The sequence below is a fragment of the Eulemur rufifrons genome, chromosome 20, assembly GCF_041146395.1.
Source record: "Eulemur rufifrons isolate Redbay chromosome 20, OSU_ERuf_1, whole genome shotgun sequence".
NCBI lineage: Eukaryota > Metazoa > Chordata > Mammalia > Primates > Lemuridae > Eulemur > Eulemur rufifrons.
In genome coordinates this window covers 21,500,576-21,519,816 of record NC_091002.1, presented here as the reverse complement: position 1 = coordinate 21,519,816, position 19,241 = coordinate 21,500,576, and the positions used below count along the sequence as shown (strand labels likewise).

Here is a 19,241-nt window from a genome sequence, read left to right as displayed (position 1 = left end):
AAATTCTCTTAAGTTTGTATTATAATCTTTACGTCAATTACATAAGGATTAAGGGTCTCACCTCTGTTTCCTGCTTCGTGGTAACTTTGGTGGTTCTTCATATGGATTTTGAAATATATCTAAAAAAATTGGCTCAAATTTTTTGAAAATTACAGTCGACACCTCAAAATTTCTCTCTAGCCTTTCTATACGTTCACGAAATTCTTGTGGCAGGTTTGACATGTCCATCCATTTCTTCATTTTACTAAAAAACTGTATTAAACTAAAAAAAAAGGAGAAAAAAGGCAACTTTAAAATTCATTCAGATAATGGACTGAAAAGGAAACATTCTATTCATGACTAAGACTCTTTATCAAAAAACCTAAATTTAGGCCAGGTGCAGTAGTACACGTCTGTAATCCCAGCTACTTGGGAGGCAGGAGAGGATCACTTGAACCCAGGAGTTTGGGTTAGTGCACTACAATTGCGCCTGTGAATAGCAATACAGTGAGATCTCATCTCAAAAAAATCCCCAAAACACACACATACATAACAACAAAAAACCCACACACATACATAACCTGAATTTATTAAAAAACAACAAAAAACCTTACTCCCAAGTTCTATGAAATGATTCTGGTTCCCAGGATCACTATGGGGATGTAGAGTTTTAATTAGAGGCAGCTTTTGATATGCGAACTAACACGTTTACATTTTCCTTTAGGGGAAAGCCTTGCAAAACTCCTGAAATCATTTCTGTCTTTAAAAATATATGGGGCATTTCTATAAATCAATATTTCTTAGGCTCAACAAGAAAAACACTTAATAGATTATTATTCCACCTGCCTGGCTTATTCAATTATAGGTACATTCTTTATGTCTCTATGTTAGTGTGGTCTTAGATTGAAAATGTGTAGTGTCAAAGCTCACTTTATTGTCTAGTAATATATACAGAATACTTGTAATTTTTTTAAAAGGTGATAAAAGACATTATCCCCTAATTGTCCATAGGTATTCAAACTCTGGACATGTTGATTGAAATCTCAGATTCTAAGAGTCCCATTAAAAGAATCTTATCAATAGCAGCAAAAAATTTGCCATATTACTAAATATGTTTTGGCTCACAAATTATGCTCCCTTAAAGGGGACTTTTTTTCTCTTTTAGATGATCAGTATATGAAACCCTTTGCTTTGAGGATATTCCCACTTTTGAGTCTTATCTTCACTAGATAAATCAGCTTTACCAGAAGTTAGGATGAAGGAATATAACCTGAGTTCCTTTATCAGATGCATCTGCTCAGGAATTTGAATCTGAAGCTGGTGGTGTAAGAAGTGAGGAAGTGGTAAATTCTTACAGCAGGATCAACAGCAATATTCAGCTCCTAGGGGCAAATAAAAAGCAATATCCAGGGACAGCATTGCTAGTCATGCAAGCTGTGTCCTCGCTACATGGATTCTGTGATATGTTTTTTGGCTGTGTGGCCAGTCTCCTTTTGTTCCTGCCCCCTTTCCAAGCCAAGTTTCTTAAGTCATCCTAAAGATTTTATTAGCTATCTAATATTTCTTTTCTTCCTAAGTTAGCCAAAGTTGGTAATTGATATCTGTTTTTTTGTAAACAAGAGCCTTGACTACTACATTCCCATATAATCCATTGTACATACTCCTCTCCCAAGAATGGCTGTCCTAACCTGGAACAAAATGCATCAAAGTGTCTGAAAACAAAAAATATTTATAGTACTGTTATCACTTAAATTATGATTATGATTTTTAAAACAAAAATAAGAAGTAAACTTCGCAGCTTTCAATATTCATTGGGATTCTGTTATAAAGAATACACAACTCAAGCTAGGCTCAGTGGCACAAATCTGTAGTCCCAGTTACTTGGGAGGTTGAGGTGGGAGGATTGCCTGAGCCCAGGAATTCAAGACCAGCTTGGGCAACATAATGAGACCCCATTGTATAAAAGAAAAAAATTTCAAATATTAAAAAAAGAGAGACAAAAAAGGATACACTAATAAGCACATAAAAAGATGCTCAACATCATTAGCCATAAGTGAAATGCAAATCAAAACCATGATAAGATACTACTTCACACCTACTAGGATGGCTATAATAAAAAGACAGATAATAACAAGTATTGACAAGAATGTACAGAAACTAGAACCCTCATAAACTGCTGGTAGGAATGTAAATGGGTATGGTCACTTTGGAAAACAATCTGACAGTTCTTCAAAAGCTTAAACATAAGAGTCACTACATAATCCAGCAATTCCACTCCCATGTACATACCCAAGAGAAATAAAAATGTGTTGACACAAAAAGCTATACACAAATGTTTGCAGCAATACTAGTCATAATAGCCAAATGGTAGAAATAATCCAAATGTTCATCAATGGATAAATGGATAAGCAAAATGTATACCATATCCATACAATGGAATATTTGACCATAAAAAGAACTGCTGATACATGCTATATGATGGATAAACCTTGAAAACATTATGCTAAGTGAAAGAAGCCAACACAACAGACCATGTGCTGTATGATTCCATTTATATGAAATGCCCAGAATAGACAAATCTATAGGGACAGAAATTAGATTAGTAGCTGCCAGGAGCTGGGTGTGGGAGTGGGGCTAGGGATGAATCCCAATGAGTGTAGGGTTCCTTTTTGGGGTGATGAAAATGTTCTAAAATTAATTGGGGTGATGGTTGCACAAGTCTGTAAAATATTAAAAACCACAGAACTGGCCAGGCTCAGTGACTCATTCCTATAATCCCAGCACTTTGGGAGGCCAAGGTGGGAGGATCGCTTGAGGCCAGGAGTTTGAGACCATTCTGGGCAACACAGCGAGAACCTGTGTCTACAAAAAATAAAAATATCATGTGAATGTGGTCTCTCTTTCTCACAATATCTTTTTGTACTGTACTCACCCTTCTTCTTCTTATGATCTGATGATCTGATAACTGAGACAGCTACCAAGTGACTAAGGGGGCAAGTAGAGTATACCGTGGATACCTTAGCAAAGAGATGATCCATATCCCAGGCAGGATGGAGAGGATGGCATAAGATTTCATCATGCTACTCAAAACGGCATGCCATTTAAAACTTATGAGTTGTTTGTTTATGAAATTTTCTGTATAATATCTTCAGATTGAGGCTGACCAGGGGTAAATGAAAAAGTGAAACCTCGAATATGGAAGGATTACTGTACCTACAATATTCTGCACTTTGCTTTTTCCTCTAATTTATCTTGGACATCTTTTTATATAATTAAGACCTCTTCCATCATTTTAAGAGCTACAGTTTATTCCATTGTATGAAAGTACCGTTAAGTGTACTTAACCACTCCTTTTATCCCTTAAACTTTATTTTGAAATAATATCAAATCTACAGAAAAGTTGCAAAGATAGCACAAGACCTCTTTTTATATCTTTCATCAGTATTCACCAATTATTAACATTTTTCATATTTCCTTTATCATCTATCTCTATATATACTGTAAACACACATATGTGGTGGTAAATTTTATGTGTCAATTTGGCTGGGCCACGGTGCCCAGATATTTAGTAAAAAATTCTGCATGTTTTTGAGAAGACGTTTATTGGATGAAATTAACATTTAGATTGGTGGACTTGAGTAAAGCAGATTATCCTCCACAATGTGGGTAGACCTCATCTAATCAGTTGAAAGTGTTAACAAAGACTAACCTCCTCTGAGTAAGAATGAATTATGTCAGCAGACTGCCTTTGGACTCAAACTGCAACTCTTCCCTGGGCTTCTAGCCTACTGGCCTACCCAATCAGACTTTGGACTCTTTAAGCCTCCACAATCATGTAAGCCAATTCCTTCAAATAAATTTCTCTCTCTATATATATTCTGTTCATTCAGTTTCTCTGGAGAACCCTAGCTATTATAATATATATAAAATTTATTCTGAACCATTTGAGAGTAAGGTTTGGATATCATGCCCTTTACCTATAAACACTTAAGTTTCTATTTTTTGAGAAAAAGGACATTCTCTTATACAATCAGAGTACAATTATCAAAATCAGAAAATTTTATACTGATAAAATACTATCAGTCCACCTTTAAATTTAAAATTTGCCAATTATCCAAATGATATTCTTTATAGCAACTTTTAATTTCTTAATCTAGACATTTTAGAATAGGCCAGTTATTTTGTGGTATGTCCGTAAGTTGGGTTTGTCTCATGCATCCCTTATTAGAATTAGGCTTTCTCTCTCTCTCTCTCTATATATATATTTATATATGTGTGTGTGTGTATATATATGTGTGTATACATATGTGTGTGTATATATATATATATTTATTTATTTATTTATTTTTTTGTGGTTTTTTTGTTGTTGTTGTTGAGACAGAGTCTCACTTTGTTGCCCAAGCTAGAGTGAGTGCCGTGGAGTCAGCTTAGCTCACAGCAACCTCAGACTCCTCGGCTTAAGCGATCCTACTGCCTCAGCCTCCCGAGTAGCTGGGACTACAGGCATGCGCCACTATGCCCGGCTAATTTTTTCTATATAGATTTTTAGTTGGCCAGATAATGTCTTTCTATTTTTAGTAGAGACGGGGTCTCGCTCTTGCTCAGGCTGGTCTCGAACTCCTGACCTTGAGCGATCCACCCGCCTCGGCCTCCCAGAGTGCTAGGACTACAGGCGTGAGCCACCGCGCCCGGCCTATATTTATTTTTCTTTATTTTTTTAAGACAGGGTTTCACTCTGTCACCCAGGATGGAGTGCAGTGGTATGATCATAGCAGACTGAAGCCTCAAACTTCTGGGTCCAAGCGATCCTCCCACCTCAGCCACAGTAGCAGCTAGGACTACAGGTGCAAGCCACCACACATGGTTACTTCTTAAAATTTTCTTTTTTGTAGAGACGAGGTCTCACTACGTTGCCCAGGCTGGTCTTGAACTCCTGGCCTCAAGCAATCCTCTTGCCTCAGCCTCCCAAAGTGCTAGGATTAGATGCATAAGCTATTGCACCAGCCAGCAGTTTTAATTTCAGTGATTCCAAGTCAGAACGGTGGAAGAAAAATTTTGAAACCACAGTGTGGAGACTTGTAACCAGGAAAAAATTCAGGATTCAGTCCAAAATGTAGGAAAATAATAAAAACTCAACAACAATGGTCATGGCTAGAATTTAACAATAGGTATGCTATAATCTCTTTTGAAACACAATCTTTTTCTTTCCAGTTCCCCATTTTTACTGAAGATAAACCTTAGTAGGACCAATTTACTTGCAAAATAAGTTTTAGTATTATATTTGGCCTGATTATTTTCATAAAACGCATTAATAGCAAGTAGCCATAAAGGCTCTTTTATGTTGGCTTTGCTGGAACATTCATAAGTAATTTTGGATTAGTCTTTTAAAGCCTCAAGCTAGGAAGCCGAGCTCAGGATTCACCATCAGACTGTGCCTGTAATACCTACACGAATGAATGAGTGAATTCCTCTCTTCTTGAGGTGCCCCAAATAGCTTGAGTTTCCTGGGCATGTCAGAAAGTGACATTTTTTTTACTTACCACAAGGTCAGGTACCTTGTAAGGGAACCAAGTAGACAAGGTACCAGCCCACTCTTTCTTTTTTTCCCCTCTACAGCTAGACAGCCTAGCCAGGCCAGTCTTTACAAAGGGCTTTTTTTTACCAGCTCTATAAAGTCAACCTCAACTTTTTACAGCAGTCCGGTCATATCTCAAATATACCACTTCAGTCAAAGCCTTGTAAAATAACTGGTGTCTATTAGAGACCTGTTAAGTGTGTCCTTAAAAGCAGAGCTTCAATTCCAACTCAATGGAACACAGAATCAAGTTGCTGGAATGAAGTCTGAATCTCAAACCAAAATTAGGGAGATTCTAAACCTGAGAGGAGACTTTCCAGGGACCCCTGATGACTTTGTGAGGTCAGGTGAACGAAAATCATTTGTGCCGGTACCAAGACCCCAACTGTTGGCAAACAGAGGCTCACTTCAGGTGCCTTTGTGATTGCTAAAATGTCAACTGGCAAGGAGCCACAGAAAGCAGCAGCCAGTAGAGGACAGTAGTGAGCATGTGCATCTCCATGCCTGGCTGGTCCTCCAGGCCAACCTAAGGTTACCAAGATGCTAAGAAGCAGTACAAGGGCCTGGGGGCCAGTGCCAAGGTGGGTCACTATATGTGCTGTACTCCTTGACCAGAAACCCCGGGGATGCATGTGCCTCTTTCTCCTCCTTGGGCCGAGGCCCACCACACCCTGCCAGAGCCTATGGCTGGGCCCCACATGGGCATCAGCCCTGCCCATCAGTGGAGTGCAGCATGGCTCGCTGAGGCTGAGCTGGGCCAGACAGCAGCTCAGCAGCCATTGTTTAATGGGTATGGAGTGTCAGTTTGGGAAGACAAGGAAGTTCTGGACATGGATAGTAGTGACGGCTGTACAACAATGTGAAGGTACATAATGCCAATGATCTATACACTTAAAAATGGTTAAAATGGTTAATCTTATGATATATATATTTTACCACACACACATAGACACATACACGGAGTACAGTTGGCCCTCTGTCTCTGTGGGTTTCACATCTGTGGATTCTACCAACCATAGATAAAAATATTTGGAAAAAAAAATGGATGCTTGCATCTGTACTGAACTGTACATATACATGTACAGACTTTTTTTTCTGGTCATTATTCCCTAAACAATATAGTATAACAACTACTTACACTGCATTAGCTATTACAAGCAATTTAAAGATCATTTAAAGTATATGGGCTAGGTGCAGTGGGGCACTCCTATAGTCCCAGCTATGTGGGAGGTTGAGGCAGGAGGATTGTTTGAGCCCAGGAGTTCGAGGCTGTAGTGCCTAATGATCACCCCTGTAAATAGCCACTGCACTCCAGCCTGGGCAACATAGTGAGACCTCATGAAAGAAAGGAATGAAAGAAAGAACATAGGAGGATCTGCATAGATTACATGCAAATACTACATCATTTTATATAAGGGACTTGACTATCCATGGATTTTGGTACCTGCAGGGGTAAGGTGGGTCCTGAAACTAGTCTCCCATGGATATTGAGGGACAATTACATAGGGTAGGGATAGTAAATATGCAACTTATATTCCAACAGCAGCACACTACTGAATTTTAATGGCACTCAAGAGATAAAATTACTTTGTAACAAATTAACATCATCAAATGCTCCAAATAAAATATATGAAAAAGTTTTTCATAAACTAAATTTTCTTTCATGTTTTATTATAATACAAAAATAATTACTGAATGAATGAACAAGTGTCAACTTGATTTAAATCACAAGGTACTGACTTGTGAAAATGAGGATAAATTACTTCGCAAAACTTAAAACAGGGCTGGGCATGGTGGCTCACGTCTATAATCCTGGCACTTTGGGAAGCAGATGCAGGAGGATCACTTGAGGCCAAGAGTTTGAGACCAGCCTGAGCAACATAGCGAGAACCTGTCTCTAGAAACAATTTAAAAATTAGCAAGGTGTGGTGGTATGTACCTGTCATCCTAGCTACTCAGGAGGCTGAGGCAGGAGGATTGCTGGAGCCCACGAATCTGAGGTTACAATGATCTATATTTGGGACATGGCATTCCAGCCTGGGTGACAGAGTGAGACTCTGTCTCTTAAAAAAAAAAAAGAAAAGAAAATTGCACAACAGATACCACTGTTTAATATACTTAATAGCAAAACAAATTTTTATGTGATACAAGTTGAAAATTACATAGTATTAGGTTTTTGTCCCAAACTGAAGCTGAGATAAATGTGGTTTAGGCTGGGCAAGGTGGCTCATGCCTGTAATCCTAGAACTCTGGGAAGCCGAGGTGGGAGCATTGCTTGAGCTCAGGAGTTTGAGACCAGCCTGAGACAGTGAGATCCTGTCTCCATGAAAAATAAAAAAATTAGCCGGGCATGGTGGCATGCACCTGTAGTCCCAGCTACTCAGGAGGCTGAAGCAGGAGGATCACTTGAGCCCAGGAGTTTGAGGTTGCAGTGAGCTACGATGACACCACTACACTCTAGCCAGGGTGACAGAGGGAGACTCTGTCTCAAAAAAAAAAAAAAAAAAAAAGGTTTAAAACGGAGACATACTGATATATATTTGTGTGTAGATACATGTGTAATATAGCATGCACTTGGGAAAGTATGCCATTTACTGGGTACATTACCCCTGGCAATTAATTTAAACTTCTCTATGACTTGGTTTCCTTATCTATAAAATGAGACATTGCATAGAATCACTATAAGGACTAAATAAATAAAGAGATGCAAAACATTTAGTACTTAAGTACATGCTTGGCACATAGGTAAATACTCAATAAAAATCTGCTATTTTTACATATGTCTATAATCTATACTTATATATTATTTTATAGTATGATGTATTAATATTATTAATAGGCATTTTCCCATGTCTAGAAAGATCTACATAATCATTTAAAATTATACTTAAAGTTCAAATTTTGCAAACAGCCCAAATTATTATAAATAAATAACAATATCATTTGCAATTCTTTTTTTATTTCTCTGAATGAACATGTTGATGCTGGTGAACTGCTCTTATAGCATTGGGAATCTGACACAAAAAAATTTGGGGAGAAAGGGACTTTGAAAATAATAATCTACACTTTCAAAAGACATATATTTTGACCCCCTTTAGGAATCACTACACTTTTTAGGAATTTATCAGAAATGCATCCTTACAATTGGTTACTTGTCTATAATCACGAAGGACTGGATATACCTAAATGTCCATCAATAAGGGGCTGGCTAAATATATGAAACATCCTTATACCCTAAAATATCCTAGAGTTATTAAAAAAATTAATGAGGTAGAACTATATATGCTGATATATAAGGATTTCCAAAATACGTAGTAAGAAAAGTAACTGCAGAACAACACATATAGTATAAACTCATTTATGTTTAAAAAGAAAAAAATAATGAAAAATAGATTTAGGTGTTTGTATATAATAGGAAATTATGTATAAAGGTTAATTCTGGGGAATGAGAAAAGGAGGAGACTTCTTTCTACCTTTAACACTTCTGTATTATTTGACATTTTATTTTTTTTTTTATTTATTTTTTTTTTGAGACAGAGTCTCGCTTTGTTGCCCGGGCTAGAGTGAGTGCCGTGGCGTCAGTGTAGCTCACAGCAACCTCAAACTCCTGGGCTTAAGCGATCCTCCTGCCTCAGCCTCCCGAGTAGATGGGACTACAGGCATGCGCCATCATGCCCGGCTAATTTTTTCTATATATATTTTAGTTGTCCATATAATTTCTTTCTGTTTTTTTAGTAGAGACGGGGTCTCACTCTTGCTCAGGCTGGTCTCGAACTCCCGACCTTGAGCGATCCACCCGCCTCGGCCTCCCAGAGTGCTAGGATTACAGGCGTGAGCCACCGCGCCCGGCCTTATTTGACATTTTAAAAAATCTTTTTTGTGCATGTTAAAATATACAAAACAAAATTTACCATTTTAACCATTTTCAAGTCTGTTGAGTAGCATTAAGTACATTCACATTGTGCAACCATTACTATCATCAATTTCCAGAACTCATTTCATATTATTTGAAATTTTCATCATAAGCATGTACTGTTGTAAATTTTTTTTAAGTTATAAATCTTTTTTGTTCAGTTTCCCCAACATCCTACTATTACAAAGATTTAAAAATAATATGGTCAGTGATGAGAAACATTGACAGAAAAAGATCAGATTTGTTTTTTATTAAAACGGATAACATTTTGTGCAATCAAAAAATTACTTTAACCCCGGATGGGTGCAGTGACTCATGCCTATAATTCAAGCACTTTGGGAGGCTGAGGTGGGAGGATCCCTTGAGCACAGGAGTTCGAGGCTGCAGTTAGCTATAATTGTGCCACTACTCCAGCACGGCTGACAAAGTGAGACCCTGTCTCTCTTCAAAAAAAAAAAAAAAATTAAATAAATAAAAAAAAATAAAATTACTTCAACCCCATCAATCTTGATTTTATTTTCATCTATTATAAAAATTAATATCTAAAGCTTTTTAAAATCATCTTGACATTATTAATTTTCCATTCAAACAAGCAAAGTTGTTCTGAGAATTTTTTTTTGAGACAGAGTATCACTCTCTTGCCTGGGCTAGAGTGCCGTGGCATCAGCCTAGCTCACAGCAACCTCAAACTCCTGGGCTCAAGCGATCCTCCTGCCTCAGCCTCCTGGGTAGCTGGGACTACAGGTGTGTGCCAACCTGCCTGGATAATTTTTCTATATATATATATATTTTTAGCTGTCCATATAATTTCTTTCTATTTTTAGTAGAGACGGGGTCTCGCTCTTGCTCAGGCTGGTCTCAAACTCCTGAGCTCAAACAATCCACCCACCTCAGCCTCTCAGAGTGCTAGGATTACAGGAGTGAGCCACGGCGCCCAGCCTTTTTTTTTTTTCATTTAAAATGAACTGTAACTTATTTGCCATCCCTGGACAGGGCTTTAAACTTTGTTCCTCTTCCACCCCAGAAAACCAGGGATAGCAAATAGACAATGACCTCAAATAGTTCTGTCTCAAGAACATTAACACCTATTCAAACCGGATAACTCCATTTTTTCTGTTTCCTATCCAGGCAAATAATTCTATATGGTTGATACTGGAGCAAGTAATAGATACAACTAAGACTTGTAGAGCAGTTGCAAGGGAAAAAAAAATATGAACTATACATAGAGAAATAGGACAACACCTTGACAAAATGACCAAAGTTAACAGCATCAGTGAGACATGACAGATGGATAACATGCACCATCATATGTGATATCCTGAAGACACAAAATCACTTGTATAGTTTTCCACCAGGGAATGTATAATCTGCATATCATTGTAAGAAAATATCAGACAAATCCAAAATGAGGAACAATCTATTATAATAAAAAGGGAGACAAGGTGGTTGTGGATTATATTCTTCAAAAATGTTAATGTCATAAAAGACAATGGCTGTGGAAACGTTCCTAATTAAAGGAGAATAAATAGACATGATAAGCAAATGCATTAATTAATCCTAGATTGGAAGGAAAAAAATGCTATAAGGAACATTATTAAATTGACTAACAAAACTAGAACAGAGATGGCAGGTTAGACAAATTATTTTATCAATGTTAACTTTGCTGAAGTTGATATTGTACTGTAGTTACTTAAGGAACTACACATTGAAGTATTTAGGGTTAAAGGGCTATAAATTCACACTACTTACTTTGAAATGGCTCAGGAAAAAATATTAAAGACAGAAAGATCTATATATTTAAGAGAGAAAGATCAAATGACAAAGCAAATGAGATAAAATATCAATAATAGGTGAATATGGGTCAAGGGTATATGGGTATGTTTGGCCTTTTCTTTTTTCTTTTCTTTGTGAGATAGTCTCACTCTTTTGTCCAGGTGAGTAACTCCTGGGTGAGTAACTCCCGGGCTAAAGCGATCCTCCTGCCTCAGCCTCCTGAGTAGCTGGTACTACAGGCACGCGTCACCATGCCCAGTTAATTTTTTCTATGTTTAGTAGAGACAGGGTCTCACTCTTCCTCAGGCTGGTCTCAAACTCCTGAGCTCAAGCAATCCTCCCGCTTCGGCCTCCCAGAGTGCTAGGATTACAGGCGTGAGCCACAGCGCCTGGCCTATCCTTTCCTTATTTTTGCAACTTTTCTGCAAGCCTAAAATTATTTCCAAATTTAAAAAATTAAGATTTAGCACAGAGGCCTCTGGCTTAAGATAGAATTTGAGGAAGAAAGGAAGAGGAAGAATGTGAGAATTGGGAAAGGATACCCATGTGATAACAAACTTAGAATTAAATGAAGTCAAATGATTTAAAATAAAGAGAAATTCAATTCTAAAATTAAATTTAGGGCTTATAAAACAACATTAGAAAAATCAAAGTGCTTTACCTTAATTTGGCTGAACGTAGTATTCTGGTAAGTGAAACACAGTTTCCTTCCATGATACCCTTTCCAACTGTGGGAATAATGCTTTTGCGGCATGCAACATATAATGAACATGCCAACCAGTGTATAACTTCTCCCTGGCAGGCAAAAGACAAACAGCGAAATGGATGTATTATTATGTTTAAATGCCTGAATTCTAAAAGCAGAAGATATTTTAGAATTATCTGTCTCAATTCTCCTTCTATAAAGGGTCAGAGAAATGAAGATATTTGCCCAAAGTCACAAAGCTAAGTTAGTTGCAATAATGGGTATGAAAATCTTTACTCTTAATCCTGTGTTCTTATAACTATACCATGCTAAATCAGTATTAATCTAAAGATAGATCTTTCACCTACACCTCCAATCTAATACAGTCATGTACCACATAACATTTTGGTCAATGATGACCTCATATACAATGGTGGTCCCTTCAGATTATAATATGTTTTTACTGTACCTTTTCTGTTTAGGTGTTTTGAAACACAAATACTTACCATTGTTTAACAGTTACCTATAGTATTTAGTATAGTAACATATTAAACAGGTTTGTAGCCTAGGAGCAACAGGTTATTTCCTATAGCCTAGATACATAGTAGGCTATACTATCTAGGTTTGCATAAGTATACTCTATGATGCTCGAACAATGATGAAATTGCCTAATGGAATGTATCCCCATTGTTAAGCGAAGCATGACTGTATGACTGAAAGAGTCACCATTACTTAAAACTTGTCAGCATTACTTTCACAATTTTAAAACACCAGTCACGGCCTTGATGATGCTGAAGTTCCTTTCTACCATTTTAGTTTTATGTTTCTTCTTAACCAGTTTGGCAGAGAAAGGAAAAAACAGAGTAAAAAGTTGGCACAGGAGTCATACATAAGAAATTAATACTTACCCTGTGCAACATAAAGGAGACTGTCATTTTTGTGAGGTAAAAAGTTGGAGAATCATTTATCCCAAAACATGTCATCTTTAAAATGCAGTCATGCATTGCTTAACGACAGGAATATGTTCTGAGAAATGCGATGTTAAGCAATTTTGTTGTTGTGAGAACATCACAGAGTGTACTTACACAAACCTAGACAGTATAGCTTACTATACATCAAGGCTATGTGGTATAGCCAATTGCTCCTAGGCTACAAACCTGTACAGCATGTTGTTACTGTACTGAATACTGTAGGCAATTGTAATACAATAGTAAGATATTTGTGTAATTAAACAGACCTAAACATAGAAAAGGTACAGTAAAAATATGGTATTATAACCTTATGGGACCACTATCATATATGCAGTCTATCATTGACTGAAACATTGTTATGCGGTGCATGACTGTAGTATGTATGGCTCTGCACCTTAGTAGATATCTCAATTTACAATGCTACAAAAAAGGTGACATTTGGGAATTTCACACTTAATTTTCTGCATTGGACTTTATATCTCCAAGCTAGAATCACTTTATGACTTCACTGGTGAAATACTCCACTTTAAGGATTAAGAATTACAGATGCAAATCTCAGAGCACAACATAATACTGCTCCTATTCACTGTTCTGCAGATCCTCTATAAGACTAGATTCTAGAAGGATACAAAGATTTCTTGTAATAATATAAAAGGGGTGGTAGAAATGGGTGGCCATCAATAAAACTAAAACTCAGTGTTTCTATCCTAAAGGAGTGAGAAATCTTATTTGCTAAAAGCACTAAATGAGGCAGGTAAGCTTAAAGGTGCACATTTTTAGAAGCCTTACTATTGAATTATTTGGGAATAGCATCCAAGTACTATAGAGCCTTTGGAGACAGGCTACTGACCGAAAATGCTATTATAGCAAGATGGAAAAGAATAACAGTACTAGAATTATTTTGATTTTTTTCCTAAAAAAAGTCAACTATATATTATTTATTCTATTTCCTAGGCCTCAATGCTAGGCCTTAGCAATACAAAAATGATTTCTGATCTCATGGATCAAGTCTAGAGCTACAAAGAACAGATACTCTTATCTATAATTGGTGAGAGATAAGCTATAAGAAGAATTGAAGATAAAGTGTTGTGGGAGAATATAGTGTAGTGAGTAACTGAGGGTCAGGGAAGGCTTCGCAGAGGAAAACTTAAAATTGGTAAATGGCAAATCACCAAAACTGTAAGCAGCAGTTTGTAAGGCAGACTAGAGATAGGCAGGGTTTGGGGGGGCAGTTGGTTCTCGGGAAGCAGCTGAGATATAGGAAAGTGCCTACTCCAAGTGCCTGTCACCAAAAACTGAAAAGGGAGGTAAGAGGAGGAAAATAAAACACTGGATAGAATAAACACTCACAAAATCTCAGCTCATAAATCAGGTACTTTCTAAAGCAAACATTTAAGATATCCTGATCAACTCTGCCTGACTGGAGATTTAGCTCTTCAACCTCCCCTGGAGTTGGGGGCGAGAGGAAAGGTTCCCAGCAGAGGGGATGGCATGGAGAAGCACACGACTGGGAATAAGCCTGTCATATTCACGAAGCTGAAACAGGTGCCTAGTTGAGTGCCTTGACCTCAGTTTGCATACAGTAAATGCTTATTCAGTGAGAGACCAAAGGAGCACCTGGGATGTCGGAAATGCTTTCTCAGGCTTTCAAAAATCAGTTTTCAACTGAGAGGCCACGGATTCATACTCTCCCTTACTTTCTTATTTTTCCTTCGGCTTTCCAGGCATGCTACCCACAGCTGCAGATCTTTCATTGTCCTTTATCCAGTCTATCCAGTCCTATCCTGGAGACATCCAAGAGTCCTTCTCAGGTACTTTCCCCCCCATATGTAGACACACATACAGTCGACTCCACATTTCCGACTTTATGGTTCTGAACTCAGCAATTAACTATTCCACTGGGCGGTGAGTCAGTGGAGCACCCTGTGCGCGGGCTGGGCCCTCTTGGCTCATAAACGCCTTTGAACCTAAGGCGGCTGGAATGCTGAGCTGAAATATGTTCCAGCACAATTCTGTCTCCGAGACGGGCTTACGCTTGTCTGGGTTTCCACACTGGAATGACCCTGGGCAAGACAATCCTCAGAGCCTCGAAACCCTGGAAGGCAGGTCTGATACTGACTGCCACGCCATGTTCATAGGGCTGTCGTGAGGACGAAATGTAACAGTGAGAGCGGACACCTAATAATGATAACCGACATTTACTTTATTCACAGCCAGACACTGGGCTGGCTTCATCTGGACCATGATCCGACAGAGGAGGGACGTGGGGCGGAGCGATCAGCTCTCTGCGCGCGCCGGCTTTGATGGAGCTACTGCACAGTGAGTGCCGCGCTGCAAAGCCAGTGGCCCGCTCGGACTCCTGCTGTGACCCTGGGCGAGTAGCTTACCCTCGGTGGGGCTCCACTTCCTGTTCCGTGGAACGGGAAGAACACAACGTGTTCAGAGAGAACTGAGATGGTATAAAGCCCTGAGCAGTGGTGTCTTGGCACGCAGTTCATTTTCGTTTTTACCATTATATTTATTTTCACTGATGTTAGGGAAGTACCATGATGTTGTGGCGCTCGGCGGGGCGGAGGGAGGTATGGTCTGGAAGCCTGGAGTCCCCTTGACTGGCGCGGGACCTAGGACAAGCTGCTCCTTTTCTAGGGTTTAGTTTCCCGCCTCAAAAAAAAATGGGTGGACTGCCTGAGCTACACCCACCCTTCCCGCCCCGCACTCCTCGGCGCCCGGCAGGGTAGCGATCCTCCTCGGTGGGGAAACTCCCACCGCCCCGTAGGCTGGGGTAGGGGCGGGGCGGGGCGGGGGTGGGGCCTGGCGGGGGTCTGTCCGGCCGCCCCACCTGCCGCCGCTCACCTCTAGGCTGTAGTTGCCCCGGATGGCGGTGAAGTTGTCCAGGGCTTCGGCCGCGCTCCCCTCGTCCAGGTTCAGCTCCTGGCACAGGGCCTGCAGCGCCTCCCCGGCCGCGGCGACCACAGCCGCCCCCTCGGTGTGGGGCTCGTCCTCGAACATCCCCTCAGGCCCTGCGGGCGGCGCGCCACAGCCCCCAACTTCTTTCTCCCTCCCGGGCGCAGTACCCACAATCACCCGCGCCAAAGCGCGCGAAAACCGGCGACTTCAGAGCCCCATCTCTTCGTCCGTCTGCCTCCGCTTTTCTCCTCAAAAAAAAAGTCCGTTTTTCCTCCGGAGCTCCCAGCCGTCCCTCTTCGGAAATATGACGAGAAGACTGACCTTGTATCCTGGAAAAACCTGGCCTTGGCCCTTGGCGGGCTGTGTGGGGTCCCAGACGGCGGGGCAAATGGGGAGCGGAGGGATCCGCGGCCTGCGCGCAGAGTCTGCCGGGAGTTGAAGTCCATCCCGGGTCTTGCATCCTGGGATGGACTTCGTCGTCGCCGATGTCTCTTTAGTCCCGCTCCTTGGTTTAGGCAGGGCTGGGCTTATAGGGAGGCGGCCTCGTTCATCCTAGTGATGTTACAGCAAGTGTTACAGTGGGTGGTCCCGAGGACAAACCGAGCGGCGCACAGAGAGTCAGAGAGTCAAGGTTTATTCTCCCGCAGACTCAGAGGGGTCTCGCAACCAAATTCTGCGCCCCGTCTACCTGATTTTTCCCACTTTTATTAAGTTGGGGTGGTCCAAGGGGGCGGGGTCTCAGGTGACTAATGCCCGCCAGGTAATAGGTTAGTATTATGTTGATGCACCAGGTAATGGGTTTAGTGTTATGCTGACGCGCCAGGTAATAGATTAGTTGATGGGCCAGGTGATAGGTTAGTATTATGCTGATGCGGGTCTTCCGTGAGGGGTGGGGGTCTCAGGTGGCTGTTGTGCCAAGTGATAGATGGGGGTTTTCCTTATCAGTGAGAAGCCCCCTCTATCCTGCCAGCTCGTGGGCCCTGGGTGTGTCCCTGCCCCGGGGCGTCAAACCTAGTCCCACTGAGCTGTGCTCCTTGAGTTAGGAATGGAAGCGGGAACAGAAAAAAAAGCAGCCCCAGGTGGTGGCGGGAGCCTCAGGATTCTCCCCAGTGCCCAGTGAGTGGTTCGCTGAATGACCGATTTGAAGGGCTGGTGAGGGATGTTAGGGGACACCTCCCCATCTCATTTTAATCGCTAAAAGAGGCCGGCTGGGAGGACTGCGGTAAGGGGCCCTTTCTCAGCTCCCTGCACTTGGAACTGTGCCAGTAAACACAATTATTTCCGCCTTAAAAGAATAGTCGGAGCATTAATCTGAAGCTAGAGCGATCTTTTAAAAACGTAAATCAGAACATGCCACTCCTTCACTCCGCCCCTCTTGCCTTAAAAAAAAAAAAAAAAAAAAATCCAAACTCCTTTCTATGGCCTACAAGCCACTGCGTGATCTGGCTCCACCTCATCTAGTGCATTGAACACCCCTCAGCTATATAATAGGGTTCAATCTCTCTGCTTTGTTTTGAAACCTTGAAAATGCCAAGCTAGTGCTTGCCTCAAGGCCTTTCTCACATGTTGATCAAAACTGCCCGAAATGGTCTTCACCAGATCTTTGGCTCCCCCACATCATTCAAGTTCAACTAAAAGTCACCACCGCAGGCCATCCCTGAGCACTGTATCCAAAATATCTGATCCCTTCCTCCAACAGCCCACTTCATTGTCTCCACGGCACCTTATCACTGTCGGAAATTATCTTGTTTATTGACTGGCTCTTCCTACTAAAATGTGAGTTGTATTAGAATAGAGAACTTCCTTCTGTGTTCTCTGTATTCCAAAGTTTATATTAGTGCCTTGGGCATAGTTAGCACTTGGTACTTAGCATGGTGTGTTTGAAAAATGACAAAGAGCCCATTGTTGCTTGGATGAAGGAAGGAGTCAACAGAATAAAATGGAAGACAGGTCAAGGTAGTTTGTGAAGGGCCCCATATGCCCCATTAAGAGCCTGGACATTATCCTCAAGGCAGGGGAGGTGATGATAAGTCTGTATTTTGGACAGGTGCCTCTGGCTGTAATATGACAGGCACGTGGATTGGATGGGATGGAGACTAGAAGCAGGGAGGTGGGGGGCTGATCAAGCATAGGAAGGAGCCAGCCTGAGGATATAAGTCTCAGTCCTAGAACTGAAGGGGGGACTGCTGAAGATGGAGGAGTCCCCAATAACACAGGTTTCCATCTACCAATGTACAGCACGTTACAGTGGGTGGTCCTGAGGACAAACCGAGCGACACATGGAGAGTCGGAGAATCCAGGTTTATTTGCCAGGGGGCTCAGAGGGGTCTTGCCACCAAATTCTGAGCCCTGTCTACCCGATTTTTCCCACTTTTATTAAGTTGGGGTGGTCCGAGGGGTGGGGTCTCAGGTGGCTAAGGTAATAGGTTAGTTGATGTGTCAGCTAATAGGTTACTATTATGTTGATGCATCAGGTAATAGATTAGTTGATGGGCCAGGTAATAGGTTAATATTATGCTGATGCAGGTCTTCGTGAGGGGTGGGGGTCTCAGGTGGCTGATGGGGGTTTTCCTTATCACCAAGATGGTGGAAGGTGATATTGTTAACTAGGATGGAGTACAAGCAGAGAGATGAAATCAATTTTGGAGCCGTTGAGTCTGGGATGCTTCCAGGAAGTTTAAGTGGAGGCTGTTGGGTCCCTTCTTGGAAATTTCCCAATCTTCTACATTCTCCACACATAAAGAGGGTTGGGACTTGGGAACCAAGTGAGCAAAAACTGAAAAGTTTCCCCCAAAACTCAAACTTAAACTGACCCACCCATATGGTACTTCCAACTCGTCTTCCTTCTAAAGGTACTGTTGCAGCTGACTTCAGGACTAGCTCATTGTTCTCTGGAGGGTATGTCAGCACAAAAGTCTGCCGACAGAATCTCTGCCCATGAATGTTTACTTAGAGGACTGGTTATAGGCAGTGGGAGGAGGTGTATCTCCAATGCCAAGGGGGTCATAACAGGTTAGCATCCCTCCTCCTAACTTCCTTTACTGCCAACAAAGACGTGTTAGGATTAGTGGAGGTGAGATGGATGAAGGTCCTCTTGTAGTGGTTCATTTGGTTTTTAGTTAACCTACTTATGCCTATTTAAGAGAGCTTCCAGCTCAGCAGAGAGGTCCAGGAGTGGGGGCAGCCTGAACATGATCATTTGGAAATGTCCAGGCGGTACCTGAAGCTAAGGGAGCAGGTTGATATCGCTCAGGGAATGTGTTGGCATGAAAAGAGACCCAAGGGAGAACGCTTAGGGACATCAACATTTAAGGGATGGCAGAATTAGAGGAGTAAATGAAAAAGACTGGCCAGAGAGGTATAAAAACAAGAAGTGGTATCTTAGAGGCCAGGAAAGAACTTCATAGAGACCAACCAACTCTGCTGAGAATCCAAGTA

At 41.0% G+C, this 19,241-nt stretch overlaps 1 protein-coding gene across 2 annotated transcripts in view; it reads right to left on the bottom strand.

The window, feature by feature from the left end:
• RBL1 (RB transcriptional corepressor like 1) overlaps positions 1-15,974 on the bottom strand; it is a 56,127-nt gene extending 40,153 nt beyond the window's left edge. The window contains exons 1-3 of one of the 2 annotated variants that reach the window (XM_069495894.1): positions 15,750-15,974; positions 11,902-12,035; positions 62-262 (exon numbers count right to left, since the gene is read on the bottom strand). In XM_069495894.1, the coding sequence (XP_069351995.1) occupies positions 62-262; positions 11,902-12,035; positions 15,750-15,905 (491 nt within the window). In that variant the 5' untranslated portion in view covers positions 15,906-15,974. The remainder of the gene's footprint in view (positions 1-61; positions 263-11,901; positions 12,036-15,749) is intronic. The other variant, XM_069495893.1, reaches the window with a different exon arrangement.
• Positions 15,975-19,241: the final 3,267 nt, after the last annotated feature.